At 37.4% G+C, this 22,104-nt stretch overlaps 1 protein-coding gene across 6 annotated transcripts in view; it reads left to right on the top strand.

The window, feature by feature from the left end:
- LOC124356859 (dachshund homolog 2) overlaps positions 1 to 22,104 on the top strand; it is a 209,661-nt gene that overhangs the window by 180,934 nt on the left and 6,623 nt on the right. For all 6 annotated transcript variants that reach the window (XM_046808129.1, XM_046808128.1, XM_046808127.1 and 3 more), the window contains 2 exons: positions 11,377 to 11,523; positions 13,140 to 13,328. In XM_046808129.1, the coding sequence (XP_046664085.1) occupies positions 11,377 to 11,523; positions 13,140 to 13,328 (336 nt within the window). The remainder of the gene's footprint in view (positions 1 to 11,376; positions 11,524 to 13,139; positions 13,329 to 22,104) is intronic.

Here is a 22,104-nt window from a genome sequence, read left to right as displayed (position 1 = left end):
TTACATAACAATTCGCTTTAACCGGACAAGAAATGGACGGCGTTGATAGTTCAACAGCTCTCTGTAACTCAAATACCTTTATGCATCATGTCTATTTCAGTGATATCCAAAGAGATGGAGTGTAACAAATAATTAAGGGCAATACTACATTTCCCAATGTACCCTTTGCAGTTTTAAAACTATCGCTTCAGCAAAACCTTAAGTTCTTTTGAAGTAATCCAATCGCCCCCTCAGATACACCTTCGTATCCGGCAAAAACCGCCAGAGCGGGAGCGCACTGAACTAAAATAATTGGTGAAATCCGAAGAAGGTGTGGAAAGTGCAGTGGTTTTTGCAAGCAGAATGCACCCGAGGGTGCATCCATCAGAGAGAGAGCAACTCTATACGGCACGTCGCGCGATACTCGAGCCGGCCAGTGCTAGTTGAGTCAATCAGGTCCACATCCTGTGCCTGGTGGTCTATCCCGTCACACTCGACACTGCGGCGCTCGCGCTCGACATGTGTTCCAGTCCTGCCTTTTGTGGAACTGTCACAGCACTTCCTCAAGTCTGTCACTGTTGCACAGTTGTTGTTAGTGTGTGGATACATTTCTCCAAGATTGTGCTCTCACAAAATTATCATGATCTTTCGCAAAGCTCGATGTTGATCCCATCTACTAGTGTTAAGCTCCTTCAGAACGAAGCCTTGAAATCCGTTGCCAAATGTTTCAATAGTGGTAACAATAACAATGGATACTATTTTGGTAACAACGTATTGTAACAACAGAACACGTTACACAGCGAGGAGACCAAGTGTGGATTTAACCCAGTTTGTCCCAGAAACTGAACTACCGAGAAGGATAAACTGAAATGGAAGGATTACATTTTCTCCCATCTATGAAAACAACTCGGAAAGTCGATCCGACACTCGCGAAACTCGCAGTAACCATAAAAGTAAAGTCTAGGTCAGCCGGAAATGGGTTAGCGACGCGGAAAATCCTATTCGGAATTGAATCGCGCGGAGGTGGCGGTTTACGGTTATTCAATTGGGTTGTCCCGCGATCTCAGCGCAAAAAGGAAATATGTTTAGGCTATTTATTTTTATGTGTGCTGAAAGTTATCACCATAAGTTAGGGAGGGAGGCCGCCCCCTCGCCTCTGATAGCACGCTTTGCCGCGTCCGCCGAGCTTCTGCTTGTCGTCTGCCGCGATGACAATAACTACTTTGTGTTAAACTTGGCCGTTACAGCTTTTACGAGACGTCTGCTCGCTGTCCGAATCTTTCCCACAAATGATGACCCATTGTGTCCTGTGAGAATGCTTGGTTTTATTCTTCAAAAAGATTTTGATTACATCAAGAGCGACAGATAAAAACAACGTCTCTACTAGACTCCATCGACATACCTGTTCAGTTATCTGCTACTCATTAAACAGTATAAACCACAACTCGTTGTGCAACGACCTTTGTGTGCATACGTGTTTTTGGTTCTAAGATAAAAATATTTAAGCACCCAATTGTGACTATACCTGATAATTTAATTACCTGATAAGGAATTCACCGTTGTTCAAACTTAAATTACACAAACAATACAGCCAGCAAAATATACACAGAATGCAAAGTCACAAGACAATTTTTAAATACAGTTTCATACAACAGTGATAAAAATTATCTATACATGGAATTAACCGCCGTTGAGAATAAAAATTTGCTGTTGAAGGAATAATCTCAATTGCCAATCGATGCATCGACAATCGATTAGGAATGCAGTTAAGGACAATGTTACGGCCAGCAACCAACGGACAACGCATTGACAATTTAAAACACAATCGGTAAACTCATACATCACCGGAGCAGTGGTCAGGCGATAACGTTAAAAAGCGCTGGCGAAAAAACAACAAGCACATCCAATTTTCGGTCGAGTGTAAATCGGAAAATCATTGTATTTGATGGTGGGGTGAGATTATTAATGGGGCCACTAACAGCATTACCTTTGTAAGGCTGGAGTAATTGACCATTATTAATACAGGTGTACCAACATAAGCCGCATAAACAATGCAGTCCGCTCCGTTGGCAACATCGGACCCAATTATTGCCATTGTATCAGGCCCTTTGTCCCTCCCTATATTGAATATACCCTTATCTAACACCGCACAATCTTGCCGGCCTATCTTCGATTATTGTGCATCCGCATACGATATCTGTTATATCGATTATTTACTATCGAGTCTCGATAACTTGCCCCTCGATTCCCCGGGAGGCTATAACTACCCCCGTCCCCCGCAACCATCCCTGCCGGCCTGAGTGCACTATAGCTTTCTGCTGCGTTTAACAGTTAAGGTAGGGGGAGGGGGTGGATGAGGTGGCATTGTATACTACAGTTTTACAAACAGAAATATTTGGCAAAGCACAATTCTTTTAAATATTAATAGTTGTGACTTGTAATGGTCAGATTATTGTGTATGAAAGTAGTGATACATTTTTACTATTTTGGATTGGTACATTTTTTTATAATGATTAAAGTCGTATTGTAAACGTGAGAGCGTAACAGCTGAAGAAACTGAAACCAGCGAAGACACGGTTTTCGCACTATAAGTCGGTTGCACTGTGGATCTGGACTCGAGATACGACAGATTAAAAAATGCCTGAACCGAACAATTTGTATCAATAGCATCCACATCGTGCCAACCCTCCCCATTGCTCTTGAAACGCTATTTATTTAATGTAATTACGTAAAGGTAAATATAAAAAATCAAAGTGATTAAAATTAGTGTTTGAAACATTTTTATTTTTTACGCCTTAGAAAAATACCACGATACGTTATAGAAAATTTATTGTCACCGTTTACAAAATATAATATAAGAGTTAGTAGATAACTTTCAATAAAACGTTTTAAGTGTTTTGTGACGATCCTCTCCATTGCTTTTAAAACACTATTTATTTCATATAATTACGTTAAGTTAAATATAAAAAAAAATCAAAGTAATTAGATTTAGCGTTGTGACATTTTTATTTTTTGGAGCTTTAGAAAATACGACCATACATCATAGACAATTATTTATAGCAAAGTCAACGCTTACAAAATACAAAAATAGAATCTTTCGATGTAAAAACTCAAAATTTGAATGATTCTTCTAATCATTGTTAGTATACAACTTTCGATCAAAAGCTCTAATTTTAAAATTATTAAAACTGTACATAATAAGCTTCTAATAAGACAATAAAACAAGCCCAGTACAGTATTTATTGTGTCTTGATTTCTAATCCTATGAAAATAATTTGAATACAGTAGTAAAAAAGCAAACATGTCTAACAAGACACGTGCTTTAAAAATATAATGTTATAAGGAAAAAACAAATTCTCCGGTTACCAGATAAGATTAGATGGAAATGCAAGGAGTGGTCAAGATGTTATCTTTAAATATTCCTGCGAAGTGGCGGCCGAGCAGCTCAAATTGTGAAAACACTTCAATATGTAAATGTTGACAAGAAAGTCCGGGTCGAGGTGTTATCTTTTCTGCGGGAGCTTCACTTTGGACTTAAGGGTTTAAATAGCTTCCCGTTTACTTTTGTGAAGTATTTCACCAACAAGTGCTTGGGTTGGAATGTTCCTTACGAATGAAATCGAGACTAAGTTTGGGAGCACGCTTGTTTAGTATGATTCCCTGCCGTGATACTAAAAGGTCCCTCAGTCTTTAGTCCAGACATGATGACACATTCTATAGGTCGCTGGTTTAAACTGGACATTCTTAAAAAAACTTTTTGCCTTGTAAGCTTTGTGAAGATTTGGAATTCTTAATTTTATTGATAATTAGTATTAATTATACAGTACATTACAGTTATGATTTAAATTAATATAATATTTGATCGTCTACTGTTAAAAAAACGGGTTTTTATTGATAAAATTATTAATTTAAAACAGTACGTTTAGTAAAACAGAATAAATTGTGTGTATAATCCTAATATTTTTGTCTTGTAACATGTTGTTTGTATTTTTCAAACAGCGTATAGAAAAGGTTATAATGTTAATGGTTAGTTTAATATGCAGCTCTTATCATGCAGAATGCATACGCGCTGTAGTATGCAAACTTGTACCAAAATCTCCAAAAGAACCAAATTGCTTCATTCGTACGTTGGATAAATTATATCTAACTATTTAATTGTTTAAGGTAATACTAATGCTTTTTACTGGAAACTGACAACTAATTATTGATCACAATAGACGAGTGTATGTATCGTATAATAATTAGGCATATTGACTTTGTCGTATGGCAATTTCTAATGTTGAGCGTGTCTGATTCAATGTGCCAGATCAACATCACTGTACAAATTGATAATTTTACTGACGGTATCTGTTTATAATAAACATGCATAATACGTGCTAATCTAGAATATTTCCAGCGAATTAGAGCGTAGCATGTCGCGGCCCAATAGGTGTCAGGTTTTAAATTAAGGTGCAGAAACGGCGCCCAATTCACCAATGCAATAATGAGGATAATTTGAGCGTTTAATTTGGCCAAACCGGGCAGTGATCAGTAGGCCATTGTATGTTAACGGGGGAAAGTCGGTGAATGGCACACCTATTACGGCCAATAAATACCATTTCAGGTGTAGAAGTGGACAAGTCGGTAGTTAATAAACTGTGCATACATGATGGCGGGGACAGTAAATGTCTTGTGTGGTTGTGGCAACGTGTAATGTCCCAACACACCTGTTACGTTGACCTTCAATGATCAGGGAGACATGGCACTTGTGAGAATTTTAACATTTGATGGCAAAAGATTTAAGAGCCATAAACCATTAGGACAATAAGGGTGTGACCTGTAAATGACAGCTCGATAGGAATTCATCAGAATCAACTTAATAGCAATTAATTATACAGATTGAACTACAGTTTTGGATACATTTGCAGCTTATTGTGAAACCTTTGAAATCTATTAAAAAGAAGCACTCAATTTATTACAAAACTAATCGGAAGCGCTATTACATACAATCGTCAGAGACACTTCCGGTGCTCAAAATGTCTTTCGTTATCGCACGTCCATGTTAGCCAGAAGTTATTTGGCTAGATTGGTCTGACTATTGTCACTGCTATTTTATTCATCGTCATCTTTAGCCTTTTCTACTCGTGTTTTATGTTGATGGACATTTTAAGATTCTCATAAAGTGTATGTAATTCATGTTGAAAAATCATAATACATAAAAATGTATTATTTTTTGTGGAAATAATATTCCTCAAAACATATACAGTTTTATTTGTATTATACATATTAATAAAATATATGAATAAAACATGTTACACATATAATAAGATATTACGTAATTATATGTCAATTATTCAATGAATATATTATGAATCCTTTCTTATTTCTTAAGATTAAACTATATTTATAATAGGTGCTACAGTGAAGCTTTCAAGAATCATGTTTTGATATTTAATTAGCTGTAATTGGTAGCCGCAAATTATGCTTTTAGCCCTACCAAAATTATAAAAACTCTTATGATTTAATACATTTACTTTATGCTGTAAATAAGTTTCCAAGTAACAATTGACATACGTCAAATGGCGTCCAGTTTGGTTGAACTGTATGATTACGTTCGATAATTAAGTATTTTGATTGAATTTTCTGGAAACTGCAATGTAATTATAAGCGATATTGCTTATAGTTAACGGTTATACCTATGTTAAACATGTAGTAAACGCGATATTGGTTTGATGTTGTAATAATTAAAAATAAGTGAATGTAATTTATGTTTTAGTGCAGCAAGAATCATTTACAGTAATATAAAGAATGGTCAGAATACATTGCTATGTATTATGAAAAAGTTTGTTTGAGTGCAATTTCATTATATTTTACTTTTAAATAGTATGGATCCTATTTTTGCATACAAAATGTTACTTTATTCGCGAGATAAATCAAAATTAAACCGTTATTTGACACTGCAGGAATAAACACAAAGTTCTACCAGAATAGTTTATTTTAGGATGTCTAATTACATCATAGCTTTCTTGTCGGGAAACACTATATCAGTTATATCTAAAATCATATTAATTCATCTATCGAAAAGATTTGTAAAGTGAATAAAAGTCGAACACGATCTTAGGAACCAGTTTGTGGGTATTTTAAGATACTTTTCATTAAAAAGTAAACAAATCGTAAACAGAGTGAATTGTATATACATTACAATAGTGCTCCAAACTATTAAGACATTGTAAACGTTGATCGTTGAAACATTGATGTATATTATTTATTTAAAGAACTAACTTGAAATACCGCAGTTTTACATTTTTTTATAGAAGGTTGTGGTGATTAATTCATAAACAAATCTAAAAAGTCAATACATTAGCCAAATGTAAGATATATATAATACGTGGTAATATTCATATGGGTCATATTATAATTAATATGTCTAGTTAGTCAAATTATAACAATTTCTACGTTTTAAATGTATTACATTATTCTTGTTCTAAATAATTCTGGTAATCTGCTACTTCTGTTTTGAAAGTACATGATAGCTCAGTTGTAGAAAAATATTAAGGAACAACCTTAAAACTCTCGCAATTCGGGGTGATTTTACAGACCCAAACACGCATAAACTTGCGAAACGACGACCTTCAAATGCGGCAGTTATCTTATTCAAACTGCCGACAAGGCCGCTGACTGGTATTTAAATAATGCAAAAAGCGCCGAAATCCAATTTGTTCTTCTCCATTATGACTGTCGAATTGAGTCTGTTAAAAATGGAAATAACTCGACAGCAGTGCGTCGTTCTTCCTTCGTCCTCAGGGGACTACTCTCGACCTGGTGCTGTCTTATCAGACACCGTGAGATAAGGACAATGTTCTGCAGTGTATAACTCACAGGAGGATCGTACTGGCAAACTTGCGTAATGCAGACTGATTTACATACTTTGCAAAAACTAAAAGGCTAACTCTAGGATGCGTCAAATAGAAAATATATAACATCTATTTATTAGAGTCACGCCGTTGCGGTCATAGTAACCTCAAGGTGGACAAACATATAATATTTTACTTCTTTAACTGACGTAGTAATTTAAAATGTGAGATTCAAAGGTTATATTTATTTAGGAGTATTATTGTCATTTCAGCATTTAATCTTTGTGATTTTATTACAATGCCTAAATATATGTGAAGTAAATTAGATCGTATCAAGCAGAGGTCTTTCCTAATAAATCTTTTAATGTTCAACTTTATTTTTACTAAATTTCCATATCGTTCAATGCACTTAAAGGTTCAAATTGGTTTAATTGTGTTTTAATGTTAACGGTTTACTTTTATTTACTATTTAAAACATGATTATTTGTAGAAATTAGAACAAGTGATAAAAAAAGTATTCCAAAATTACATTACAGACGTTTCTAGCAATACTGCTAGAAACATAATTATTTGACGAAAACATTTGTAGAATTGAGAACATGTGAAAAGTCTTCCAAAATTTACAGTACAGACAATTCTAGCTATACAGCTTTATTAATTATGTTATCCGTTTTATCTTAGAAAATGTACACCTTCTAAAATGTACATTATACCAATTTCCTTTTGTAATGGGAAGTGAATCATCATTGACGCTGCTCACCTTTACTAAAATAGGGTCAAGTATATATTTAATCTTGGCTACGTTAATTGTAACACAACTACTTTAAGTCTAAGGGTTGTTACAACCGAAAATTTCTGTGCTTAATGATGAAACGCACTCAAATCAAGAACGCCCTGAACAGAACGTATCGGAGGCGCTGCACGCTCGATGACAGAATGCGGGAGCAAGTTGTAAATGGTTGCTGATAAAATCAGAGACGGAAAGAAGGGTCTAGAAACAAACATTGGCTGTAAATTGAAGATGACTTGCAATCTGCCGCGCGTTCGGATCATTTACCTCTCTTACTTGACGGCCGCATTCAGCACTCTCCTGCGCAATCAATGGTTTTATCATCAATAATCGTCCTCTGACAGCAGTGGAGGCTTGACGTATCAATCTGAACAGGAGCTTCTTGGCAGAAACTTTGTCGCTTCTCAACTTACCACTAATTTACTATGTCCAGCTAATGTGCTAACAAAAACAGTTCACGTTTACCTCTCTTACTTGACGGCCGCATTCAGCACTCTCCTGCGCAATCAATGGTTTTATCATCAATAATCGTCCTCTGACAGCAGTGGAGGCTTGACGTATCAATCTGAACAGGAGCTTCTTGGCAGAAACTTTGTCGCTTCTCAACTTACCACTAATTTACCATGTCCAGCTAATGTGCTAACAAAAACAGTTCACATTTACCTCTCTTACTTGACGGCCGCATTCAGCACTTTCCTGCGCAATCAATGGTTTTATCATCAATAATCGTCCTCTGACAGTAGTGGAGGCTTGACGTATCAATCTGAACAGGAGCTTCTTGGCAGAAACTTTGTAGCTTCTCAACTTACCACTAATTTACTATGTCCAGCTAATGTGCTAACAAAAAACAGTTTCACGTTTGCAGAGAATGAATGCTTCTGTTCTGAGCGATCGAAATCTTTAATGCAGATTTTAGGAGTGGTTACATTTTCTCTTCTTTAATTCATGCGGATATAATGCAGTATATTTAAACAAAAATGAAACCAGAAACAGAATTGGATTACTTTTATAGCTTACTTTAATAGCTAAATCACGTTTACTTAAAAATAAAAAATTGAAGCGCACATTAAAATAAAGAGTGCCTTTTTTCGGTTCACATGCAATGTTACTGCGATGGTAGAAAGATACCTAAAGTTTCTTCTACCACTGACGCTTTTTGTTTCAATCTTCATTTCATTCATAGAGTTTGAGAGTGCAGCTTGCATTTTGTAGTACTATCATTATATAACGATCTTCCAAAGTAAAGTCATACAGTGCCTGAAAGGCGAATTATTCAATGTTTCACTTTTGCGGTCCTTAGTGATGCTTTGTGGCCTGTCTATCACTGAGAAATGCTTTCTTCGATCACCTTGATTCATATAAACACTCATACAAAACTAAACAAGTTCTAGCAATTAACGTTTCTTATTGTGAAACAAATACAAACTGAAGTAGTCTTTAAAATAATGCTTTCTCATAAAAACTCTTGTAAAAATGTATATTAATCCTTCCATGTTAGATAAATCAATATTTTACAATCTCGGGTTTTAAGTCACTTAATACAAAGTGATCAGGCAAAATAAGTGTCTTGCGTGGTGTCGGTTATAGGCATTCGTTGCTTGTTGAAATGTCGTAACATCTTGCCCTAAAATGTTTATTTGTCTCTACTACAAGGACATTACAGGAATGTAATTGCCTTATGGTGGGATAGTGGACGCTGTACAGTGTCAGTATATCATATCTGTGGCCTGGGACAACAGAGGGGGCAGTCTGGCTGGTCAATCAGGGCTGATGAAAGCCTGTTGACACGACGACGGGCAGAGGCGTGTCACAGGCAGGGGCCTTTGTGTGTCACACTCATGATACCCTGTCATCTGCCGGAGGATGGGTTCAAGGTGGGATCGTATCACTCGAGGTTCATGGTTGGAAACGTTGGCAAACTTATATAGCAACATTACATTGGCAAATGTTTGAAGATAAAGTGGCCAGCGTTGAAACTTAATAATATTGAAATGTTTTCCTTTTAATATGAATGTGAGTATTGTAACTTCATTTGAGACAGAATTTTGCTACTCAATATCGATCTCGTGTTATTGGAACCTAAATGACAACCAAATCTCGGTTATAACTCCTCCCTTTGACGGATCTTTCCAAGCGTTAAATTAATACTGCCAGATGGGCACTGATCCTTGAACGCCACCTCCAGAGATAAACCATTCCAACACCAAACCCAAACGGCCGGTTCGAGGTTGAACCGCGACAGAAATGGATCCAAGGTGGTCCCTAATTAAGGAAGACAATGGGCGATGGAGTCAAAAATATCAATTTTCGATCGGTCCGGTCTGATTGGTCTGGGCAGACAATAAAAGAGCGCCTCTCATTGGTCGATAGTTGAATAAAGTAATTTGAAAACAAGCGAGCTGGGCGGCACCTTTGATAGAGGACAATGCGTCGCTGCCATTCCTACATTAATCACGAGCCGTATAATCAACTATGGAGATCTAGTGATGCAAATCATATGTTCAACACAAAGAACCATTTATATTCAAAATATTTTACCGAATGCCCGGCCCTCATCGTGACTTTTGTGGCCATTACTCAGAAATTTCGGGCACAATTGTGAAACCCACGGTGAGTGGGAAATTTAACACTATTACTTTAAACAAATTAGTTTAATGGTTCACGCTTTGATTATTTTGGGATCTCTCCGAGTCGTTACATTAATTGTGATCGGTCCATTACATTGGGATCGTAATAGCGCTCTTCAATTAGTTTTTATCAATTTTACGCGGGTTTCACCTCCCGGAGTGAGCGAGTTTATAGTGCACTGTTTATTCATTCCTCTCTAACGAACCACAATTTCGCACATTATCAAGATCGCCTTCCTGCCGTATTAACGAATGGTAATTCCACGGTGTATAATTCGTATGCAGATCGGAAATATGGAAAACTATCCCGTTAGTATAATGATCCAGATCTGAGTGCCTTGGCGTATTCAGACCTCACTATACGAGTATAACTCAGCCAAAAGAGTGCACATACCGCAAACAATTGAATTGTGAAATCTTATTTCAGCCATGAAATGAAACATTAAATATTTTGGAGAATTATGAAAGCTATATTCTTTGAATGGACTAAAACTAAATTTAAATGAAATATTTTCAGTTAGGACACACCACAGTGGAAATAATAACTAAGAAATAATTGATAAACACTTTTTAACCAGTTTGATCTATCAGTTATCTACTTGTTTCAAAGAAATATGAGTCTGTCACATCGTAATATGAGGAGTTACTATTATCCTAAATAGTTTGCATTTTCTTGCTATTGGCCATAAATAAAGAGTGCCAATTACAAACCCCAGTTACGAGCAAACATTACAGACTATTTTAATATTCCAATTTCCTTGACGGTGAAATAGATTATTTTATGCAATATAATTAATATAAATTCAATGAACGTGGAAAAACGAATTATTATTAGTTTAAATTGGTTTAAATTATATATATTTTTTATCCCTAAGCTTTTGAAACTGTAGGATTACAGTGCTTCACTACAGGAAACGATAAATAGTATAAAAAACCCAATATATTACAGGAGTAACTGGAAATAGACGAGGTGCTTGGACCATCAAAAGCAGGTTCTGAAATGATAATAAGGGTACAGTGTTGCACTAAAATGACTGAAGAAATGTAAGATGAAAGGATCAGCTGGAGCTGGATTTATTCTATAGAGAACAGCTTGAGTATCATTTATGTGTCAATGGCCAGCTCTCACCGAATACCTTTGTTGCAGTGCTGTACCAAAAACGGTTGAAGAAGGAGCGCAAGGCGAGAAGACGGCTACAGGACCAGCTGGAGCTGGAGATGAAGAGGAGGCAACAGTTGGAAGAGGCTCTTAAGAATTCTGGAGCCCCTCCTGAAGCTCTACGCATCCTGAACGGTAAATATATGTTGACCTAATTAACTTAATCCTGTAATAATTTGTATTTTTGTTATTAGGAGATTTATATGATCATATTTAAAAAACCACTAAGCCGATGAGGTTTCCAGATTGAAATGTGAAAAGAATTTAAATTTAAAAAGATTGCAATATTTGTCACAAATAGTTTACTAAAGCAAAACGTAACTAACTAATTAATAAAATAGCAAGTCTTAATTAAAATTAGTTCTACATTTCATCTCAAAGGGGTCTTAATTTACTGTTCCTTAAGTGTGGACAGAATCGGTTGAATTAATACTACCAATTACTGTGGTAATCTTGACGAAAACAGAAATCAGTACAGGTTAAGTCCCCGTACAGGGCGCAGAGCACGCACAACAGACTCTAACAGTTCAAGCATATCTCCCTCACTCGAGGGGATTTTATTGGTTTTTTGCAACCAAACACTTAAGTACTTTAAGAAATTTGTCGATTAAAAGTGCATGATCCGAAACTTGTGTTCAGAATTCAATATTGTATTAAGAAGCCTTTGCCATTGTATTAACAAAGATAGTAGGCCTACTGAAAGCAATCACATTTGGATTTAATTATTTAACTCTGTTAAATAATTAGTTACTTCTCGGCTTCATACTTTAACAATTGGATCGTTAAGTAATTTCATGACATCAACATTACTTACTAAGTGATGTTAGGAACTGAAAATTATTACAAGTCGATATTACGAACTAAACATGTTGTGTAATAAATGATGGAGTTAAAAGTGTAGCCCTCTTGTTACTCCGGGAAGCTGTATTTGTCAGTGACAATCCCAAACAGGCGGGTAATTACAAAGTATTGGTAACAGTTTTGATTCCCGCTCAATCAAGAAAGCCTGTCTAAAGTTGGCACAACTGGTAAAGACGTTTCTCTCATGCCAGGTCTAATTGGAAGTTGTCAGGGCTGCCAAAACAGCAAGTTGCAAATCTTGAGAATATCAAGACGCGACGGAAAGTGTTGACGGAATGCGGAGTCGGGCAGGGGCTGTTCCCCCAGCTCCGCGGGGTGCTAAATGCTACCCTACCAGCCACTGCGACTGGAGTTGGCTAAGTTCATCATCTGTATTTACTTCTTAATCTGTTCTTATTAACTCGCTTGCGAGGAGGGTTCGGGGGCATAAGGAAGGAAATACAGTAAGTCTCAGCCGGAGAGAAATAATCAGCTCACTGTTTAATGCTGGTTTGATGTCATCGGATTAAATGATTTAGTTAAAAAACTAATAGAACCTCGGAATAAATTATTAGTTAGTAGCACTATATTAATTTAATAAATATCACTTTGCGTTATTATTCCTGTATTGTATGAGAATTTATGTTTATATTTAGCCTGATTCTTTTTTATATTTAATATAAAATTAAATTGCATCTAATTCTTTTTATTGTTTTATATAAAATTAGATTTTAAACTATACAATTTCTGTATATTTAAAATTATGTGTAAAATATGTTCCAAAGGTAAACCTGACATATTTACTTTTATATTGTACCACTTCTGAATGATTTGAAATCCCAACTCTGTTCTGAAATGTAAACTGTCAAAGCCTATATATCCTCTCTATACTTCAAGCCTCTTTTTTGCAGAATCAGCCAGTGAGCCCGCAGCCCAGCCGCCTCCACGCACCGCCCCCGCAGAGCCTGATAACCCTGCTCCATCGTATCCGCCCCAACGGCCACCCCCACAGCCCGAAGCGCCCCCTGCCGAGAAGCAGTGGAACTACTCGGGGCTCGACCTCATCAACTCGGGGGCCGCATTCTGGCAGAACTATTCCGGTGAGTAATTCTCTTCAAATAATAAATTCATTCTATTAGGTGCAGGTTGAATTAAAAAAAAGTAAAATTTGGTGAAGGAGATAGGACTTGTCAGAACTACATCTCTACGGTTAGTTTAGATTGCTGTTATAACGTTAATTTTAGATAATACGGGAGGTTTCATAGTTCTACACAAATGATACTACGACGACACAGAACGTCCGTGGTATCGGCCGGTATATGGTATTCCATTAATGTTAATTTCCGCGACCCGTGACCGCTGCAGTAATGGGCGCTTATGTGAAGAGCCCCAAAAACTGACATTTACAAAAACAACATTCCCAAGAGGTCACGACACTTGACTTTCCAAAGCGTGACCATGAGATCCCACTTACCGCATCGCCGCCGAGTCCGAAAAGTATTCGTAAGCCGGGACCGAGTAAACACTATAATTGGATTAGAGATTGTTTGCAATATTAAGTATAATTTGTGCCGCGCAGGTAAGGTAGTTTGCCGAGCATGTCGGAGGGTAAACGGGTAGATTTCCCAGCGGAGGGCGCCGGTTATACGCCATTGCTCACCGGTTAATTAGCTCAACAATGACTAGGCGATCAGCTGTTCAACAATAAACAATCACCCGAGATCAGCTGTTTCTAGGCAAATACCGAAATCAATGACCGGTGGCGGATTAAAGCATAAATACCGTCCTTAAGATAGGATCATCGAGTCGTCAATTTTAATTTTACTCCCGGGTACGGAGACTACGATATTTCTAAATTGCCTATTGTTGCAGCGGTAATTGCACCCTGCGCTTCCTTGTGCTTCTAAATTGCAGTTGCTAGACTTACCGGAATCAGTTATAGTGGTAAGATAACCGGCGAGTATGACATGATCGCATTCAAGCGTACCTGTATTCAAAGGTTAGAGCAAGGGAGGGTTTCGTCTGTGGGACTTCAAAAATATTCGTTTAATTTGGTCTTATCTCCAAGACAAAGGTAACTTCCTTTGGAGAAAAAAGAAGCATACTGATTCTTTGTGACACATTAAAATTTTATAATTTCTTGAAAGTATTTTCGATGATAATAAAAACACTTGAAATGCCTTTAATTACATTTCAAACATAACGTAACACACGGGAGATTGATTTTTATTTGCACGTTTTTTGGTCATAACTATTTTTTTTACAATTTGAAATGCATGTTTAATTAATTCAGTATATTTACTGGACCTAGTTTATCGGAGATGTAAGATCGGCAGCATTAAAGGGTTTTCTCAGACAATATCATAGAAGAGTTCCGGGTGGCGGAAGTTTCTGGGGAATGAAAGTGTCGGACGACAGTCACAGCAGGATCGGTACAGAAGATCGGTAATGATAGTCCGGCAAATTGGCCGTGCGATAGAATCAAACATGGCCGGTACGGCACGACGCGTACGTGACCACTACTCGGCGGTTCGGTTCGAATTGCTTTTTAATTCTAATAATAGAGGCGTTCCCGAACGTTCAGCTCAAATTGTCGGCGCGTGTTGCCGTTCCTCCATCTCTGGTCGGGTAATGTCAAGACGTGTCTTCCTTCATTACCGGCCCAGTCCAGCTACGGCTCCGTATCCGTCGTGCAGTCGGTGATAGTATCGCGTCAGAGATTAGACCGGGTCCATCACTGGTCACTTTTGCATTGTCTCCAGTATTCCTCCATCTCCGGTCGTGAAATGCTAAGACCTGTTTTCGTCCACTGCCTGATACAACCCAGCTACGGCTCCGTATCCGCCGTGCAGTCGGTGATAGTATCGCGTCAGAGATTAGACCGGGTCCATCACTGGTCACTTTTGCATTGTCTCCAGTATTCCTCCATCTCCGGTCGTGAAATGCTAAGACCTGTTTTCGTCCACTGCCTGATACAATCCAGCTACGGCTCCGTATCCGTCGTGCAGTCGGTGATGGTATCGCGTCAGAGATTAGACCGGGTCCATCACTGGTCACTTCTGCATTGTCTCCAGTATTCCTCCATCTCCGGTCGTGAAATGCTAAGACCTGTTTTCGTCCACTGCCTGATACAACCCAGCTACGGCTCCGTATCCGCCGTGCAGTCGGTGATAGTATCGCGTCAGAGATTAGACCAGGTCCATCACTGGTCACTTCTGCATTGTCTCCAGTATTCCTCCATCCCCGGTCGTGAAATGCTAAGACCTGTTTTCGTCCACTGCCTGATACAACCCAGCTACGGCTCCGTATCCGCCGTGCAGTCGGTGATAGTATCGCGTCAGAGATTAGACCAGGTCCATCACTGGTCACTTCTGCATTGTCTCCAGTATTCCTCCATCTCCGGTCGTGAAATGCTAAGACCTGTTTTCGTCCACTGCCTGATACAACCCAGCTACGGCTCCGTATCCGCCGTGCAGTCGGTGATAGTATCGCGTCAGAGATTAGACCAGGTCCATCACTGGTCACTTCTGCATTGTCTCCAGTGTTCCTCTATCTTCGGTTATGAAATGCCAAGACCTGTTTTCGTCCACTGTTACTCCCAACTATAATAAATTTTATTTATTTTATTTAGCAAATTTCAAAAATATAGCTGAACAATCTATCTGACAAGTTTCTATAAGTTTCAAAACATTTTATTTTAATTATTTGTTAAAAATTATAATTAGTGAAAGAGTACCCCAACAGAATAAAATCAATATTTTAATATATCAAACATATTAAACTTTATATTAACTTTTAACACTTTGTGAATTATAGTTTTTTTTAATTTTATAATATTAGTTAAAAAAATATAAATTGAGTGTTGAGTTGTTGTTTTACACTTTTACTAATAGAACAGTTTTAAATAGTAAATACATTATTTCGAAGACAATTAATTAACTAACAATAAAAATAATGAATATAATTGTTTTGTTTTACATTTATCACCAGTAATATTAAAATGTATGCAAGAAATATATATATATATATATATATATATATATATATATATATATATATATATATTATGTAATTTGTAAGTTTATTCCCGAATGAATATACCGATTAAGAAAACTCGGCACACTAAATATTAAAGAGCACGATACAAAGGATACCACCCACAATACGGTAGGTCTGACGAATAGAACAACAAAGAAGGTTTTATTGAGGATGGTTAAACAATCTAAATAAATAGCGGAAATCAGCCCACCAAGGACCGAACCATGAATACTGAATGTCCTCATAAAACGGGGAGTCGGAGGTGGTGACAAAGTCTGCGTCTGCAAGGACAGGGGAAGCCACTTAACTGCGGTATACGAGGCACTTGATATCGTATGTATACGCAGTTAAATCTGGGCGGTTATTGCAAATGATCCCCGCGCTAGACATGCATGATCTCTCCGTATGCAGATTGGCCTCAATAATCCGCGCGCTCTCACCCCCTCGTGACAATCGCGGCAAAAATCGCGGATAATCCCGGCTCGAGCCCGCTGTCACGGCCGATACTCATCCACTCCACTACGCCACTCCATTCCACGCTCACGTCACTCGATTATACGCGAGAAATTGTACTGCAGATAAGTTTCTGATGAGAAACAGAAATCAATCTCAATCTAAGATACACTAGAAACAATTATAATTGAAAGTTCAAAGTGTAACTTAGAATGTTCGCTACCTCTTCTGTGAAATTTTTATTTTGGAAATCTCTACTACCGTGAAAACAATAGAGATTAGTGTGAGTGTGTAAATATAACAATTTTTTAGGGTGCTGTTTTAAACTTTTTGTGCTTAGTAAACATTGAGACAGAATATTTAAAACGCACAAAATTTTAATAATAATTGCGTATATTAATAATACTACTAGTTATTATTATAATACAATAAACACTGACTATACGGTTAACCGACAAAATATTAAAATAGAAGCTGATGTGCGAGGTGGCTCCAACGAGCGGGCGGTGATCACTTCATTACGACAAGAGATAAGCGTAACGCCGGCAGGTGGGGGTGAAAACACGGTACGTTGAGTTTAATTGTTCCCTTTTCCGATCGGTTTACCCGCGGAATAAAAAACGGACCCAATTCCTCGCAATTTCACGGGTCCCTGACAATAGCCGCGATTGAATCTTCATGTGCGAGAAGTGACCCTTCCGCTCCGACCCTCGCCTCGCGCCGTACAAATCCAGTAATGCCCGGTTTTTGCGGTTTTTAATTTGTGTAATCTTTCGCCATTACATGAGTTTTGTTTTTATAAGCGTCGGACGGTAGCCTCTGATCGTTCCATTAAAATTCAATCCCGAGTTTTTTTAGCATTTGTTAACATGTCGTTTTGAAAGCAATCTGCAGTACCGAACTTCCTGTCTCCTACCTACATGAGCATGAAGGTTAGGCAGGTATGGTATTATTGTTGTTATCGAGAGTATAAAATGATAATTGTTGTGCATTAATATAACAGCCGTGAAGATAAAAATAATAAAATGTAAAATTAAACGATAACGTCCTTACTCAGGGTTAAAGTTATAGGTATTTTGTCTTCTGGTTTCAAAATCTTCATTTGTATTAAAACTAGGGTCCTTAATTAGATGAGATTTTGAAACAACTTATTATAAAGGCATAATTAAAATGAAAATCAGTTTTAAAAATGTTTTTGTATTATAACTGTATTTTCTGATCTGCAATTTTAAAAGCTGACACAAAGCAATGTAAAGATTATAAATAACCTTTATATGTCTGTTAAATGATCTGTTCCAAGATAGACTCTGCGTACCAAAACAGTAATGCAGAAAGTTATCAAATCAGTTCATTAGAAAATTCCCATAGCAAAAATAATTAATTTCAGTATAAACTATAAATTCTAAGTTTAGCTAATTATATACTTCCTACAAACCCGTAACGGTCATTAATAACCTGATAAAGAAATACATGTTTATAGCCTAATAGACAATTAAAGACATCGAAGAATATAGAAATCACCGAGCTCAGATGGGTCGTATTCAATTAAGTCATAAAGAGGAGGCGTAACTCCCAGACGTAACTCAATGAATTAATTGGCCCCTGCGCTCTCTCGTTGACATTTAAATCTACTCGTACCTCCAATAGAACTGGTACTTATTACAGGAGATGCGCGTGCGCCGGGCCTTACCCAGCTTCGGCCTTCCATAGATCATGTTATCGTAATCGAAAGATAATTGGATGTGTTTTAGAAAGCATATAATGTCCTCAATCTGAGCACGAAACTGAATACGTTGCCTTGTTCATTGAGAAGACTGCGAAACTGATACAGAACAATTTACAGTAGGCCTAAGCATTTAGGAGGACCCTATGAAGCGATCTCTTGGAAGGGTGGAATTACTTTCTAAATTTGTGACTCTTTTGAGTTTGAAAGAGTTTTCCAAATTAAAAACAATAATTTTACCTTTGAGTTGCTCAAGAAAATTTTTATAAAATAGAGTGAAATATATGAATTAATAATAATTTTATTTGTACATGAAGGATAGATGAGGTCCCGTGACCCTTTCTGCCATATTATGAAATTTTAAAAGTACTCTTTATCTTGAATCATTCATTAGAGAACCGCGATTTTCATCATAACTTAAAATAAAATCCATAAAGTGGTGTTTCTATATAAATGAAGACCTTCAACAGTTTTTTCCTGTTTAAGAGTGTTGGGTGTTTCATAATTGTGTTTGTAATGATGTGCACTCACTTAGTGGGAACTAGATTTTAATTCTGCTTCCATATGAACACTTTTTGTCTGCACCGAAAACCTGCATAGACCCCATCTTCACATACCGCTGTTTGATTTAGCCCTGTCAAACTCAAGAGCCTTGGCACAATGAGTCCCAACCGAATGACCCATAACTATTTTAGTTTTTGGAGGAGAAAGCGTCTGAGTGGCATTTAAGAAGTGGAATCCATTTACGGCGCCCTGAAAGTCCGACCAAATCAAGTGACACAGATACTACGCGCAACAATGGCCGGTTGCGTCAAGTGTTGGAGGCTGGAGCCGGTGGCGCACAATACGCAGTAAACGGGCTTGAACGAAACACCACAATGGACACTGAAATCGACCCGCCACCATAAACCATTTATTGCTGCTTATTAAGCGGCCGTCCATTTCACCACTCTTTATGGTGAATTTCAAGTGGACAACTTAGTAGTCGTATCTGAGAGTCACGTCTATAACCCCGACCTGTTTGGCGATGAAGTGTGCATGATGCAACACGATACCAGTCAATAAGATCATAAAGACGTTAGAAATGTAGTTTGTTTCTCATATTGTAACTGCTGCGTTTGTATATTGTGCAGTACTGAAAAAATGATGCAATGATATCAGTGTTTCATCATGTTAGTAGTTTTTGTAAAAATAACACAACGTGAGGGATCTGATTTGAATAGTAATATAAACCCATGAACTAAATTTACAAAAATTATTACATTTTTAAATAGATAGAAAGCATATAAGAAACAAGTTTAACTTTGAAATTAAGCAGATTTATAGCTAATTTTTATAAATTGTCAATTATTGCAGGTATGGAACTTTCCATACCCTAGAGCCATAACAATAGTCAAATCTTCAATCCATGTCTATGACTGTGAGAAAAAAGTACAAGGTTTTTATGAAATAATGCTTTAAATTTCTAATTTATTCCTATTACGGTTGAAGGTTTTTTTCACTAACATAGGATTTCTGTTGCCGGATTGACATATACACTTTGGTCACGCATATAATTAACTTATCTATACCTCTAAAAACGTAACCTGATTTTACAATAACGCATCGGAAACACACGTAAAACGCATTTCCAGCCATCAAACGGTACCGACCGGAAGCGGTACTTTTGTCCCTCCCGCCAAAAATCAGTCTCTGTCACGTGACCGGAAGTGCAGTGTATGCGCCATTAGAGGCACTAATACAATCTGAGCAAGGCCATTCGATCATAATGGCCAAACAGAGCACAAAGCGCACCTTGTGTGTGTAGTGTTGTATCACTCACCACGCCGCACCGACACAAGCTCGGGAGACGCCACTGCATATCTGCCGTCCCCGCACTCTATTATCGTTTCTTACTACCGTCCTTTAGTGTTCTGTATGTTATTATTAGGAAAATACCATCGTTAAGGAGACAAGTTTACTGTTGTTAATTGGACCTTAATGTACCAAATATTACTTGTTTTCCAATTAGGTCCATTACCTGTAACATTTATTTGCAATAAATTATCCCAAAAAAATATTTACACATTTTAAAATGCATAACATTAAAGAATATTAAGTATTAAAAAGATGAAATAATTGTATTAACTGACTTGATTATACAGTCTGAGCTATGAATATGTTTGCCAGAGCTGAACTTTCTGTGATGTTCTCTCAGTATACGACTGTCCTGTTGCCTGTAGAAGTTCTCAAGACGGTCCCGCAAGGGCATCGCCAAGCTCACATTCAATATTCACGCCGAGGCTTACAAGATTACGGGCTGCACCTGACTATTAATTATTTCCTGCAGCGGCTCGGGACTTGTATGCGTATTTTCGTAAGGCTCACGCAACCCCTGCGGAGCCACCCCCGCCCCCCGCACCCCTCTTGACAACGATGTGAAATCGAACACGTAATTATGTTTGCATTTTCCGGAAATTCGTACCAACCCGAAGTTTCTCCCTAGTTTGATACCTTGTAATGTTCTGTAACCCCTTGGTCGTTGTTTTGACTTGCGCCTATGTCTGGTGGATTTTTCTTAAAGTCTTTCTGCTTAGTCTTCAACTGATAATTCCCAATTAATCCATCATTAGATAAAACTAACATTGTGATATGGATGTGGATGTTGTAGAATTTGGAGATGTTAATACGTTTTGGAAAGAGACATACGACAATAAACGTTTTAAGGCTAGGGAATATATATATATATATATATATATATATATATATATATATATATATATATATATATATATAATTAAGCCAATTTCCATGTCAAATACTCGTATATTAAGATTTGTTTTGGTTTTTATTGATATTAGTGTTATGGTACTCTGGCAATAAATTGAACGATAAACGTAAGAGACGGATCTGGCTTTCTTGCCAAGTGACATAAAATAACCTATAATTAGTGTTGCAAACCTTCCTAAATTATGGGGATAAACTACAATCTCATGCAGGATATTTTGGAACTATTACTGTCAGAATATTAGTACTAAAGGAGCTTAAATATCCATACTAAGCGTACCAGTTACATAATTGTTTACGCAAATAAATAACCATCTATCAAAAACGCACCTGTCCGTAGATGCTTCACAAGAGAAGCATTCAATACATAGTAAGCAGTCATAAATTAAACTGTTAACACAAGACTGGGACAGGGTTGTTAGGAGTTGATGACTATTCAAGTGGGCTAAGTGAAAGATTAAGTGGCCGTAAGCGGCTTGCGCCAAGACGCTACACACGTCCGGAAGTAGCCAAGTCCCAGTGGAACGCGTCTTACCGCCCGACAACTTAGATTAAACAAGGGGCTGCATGTGCCGCTGCCGCCCATTAAGTTTTCATTGTACAGCGAGTCTCAAGCTGTCTGGATCTTGTGTTACACGATGTGGCTGCAGTGATTTATCGCGTAACACAGTTTACGTTTTATCATATGAGCATTACAGGAGACCTAACAAAGAGACTCATAGTTGCGTAATTTAGATTGTAATACCGCTGAAAAAGTGTCAAACACTTACGTTTGATGCCTTTAGTAGACAATTTAAATCTAATCAATATATATACACGTTACAACTGCAGTCCACTTATTACATTTTAAGGATGTTGTAATTTGCTAAATACCGGACTTCTTACAATCCGGGCGT

Source organism: Homalodisca vitripennis, chromosome 3, assembly GCF_021130785.1.
Source record: "Homalodisca vitripennis isolate AUS2020 chromosome 3, UT_GWSS_2.1, whole genome shotgun sequence".
NCBI lineage: Eukaryota > Metazoa > Arthropoda > Insecta > Hemiptera > Cicadellidae > Homalodisca > Homalodisca vitripennis.
Note: the sequence above shows the minus strand (reverse complement) of the source record. Positions and strands in the feature narration are given on the sequence as shown.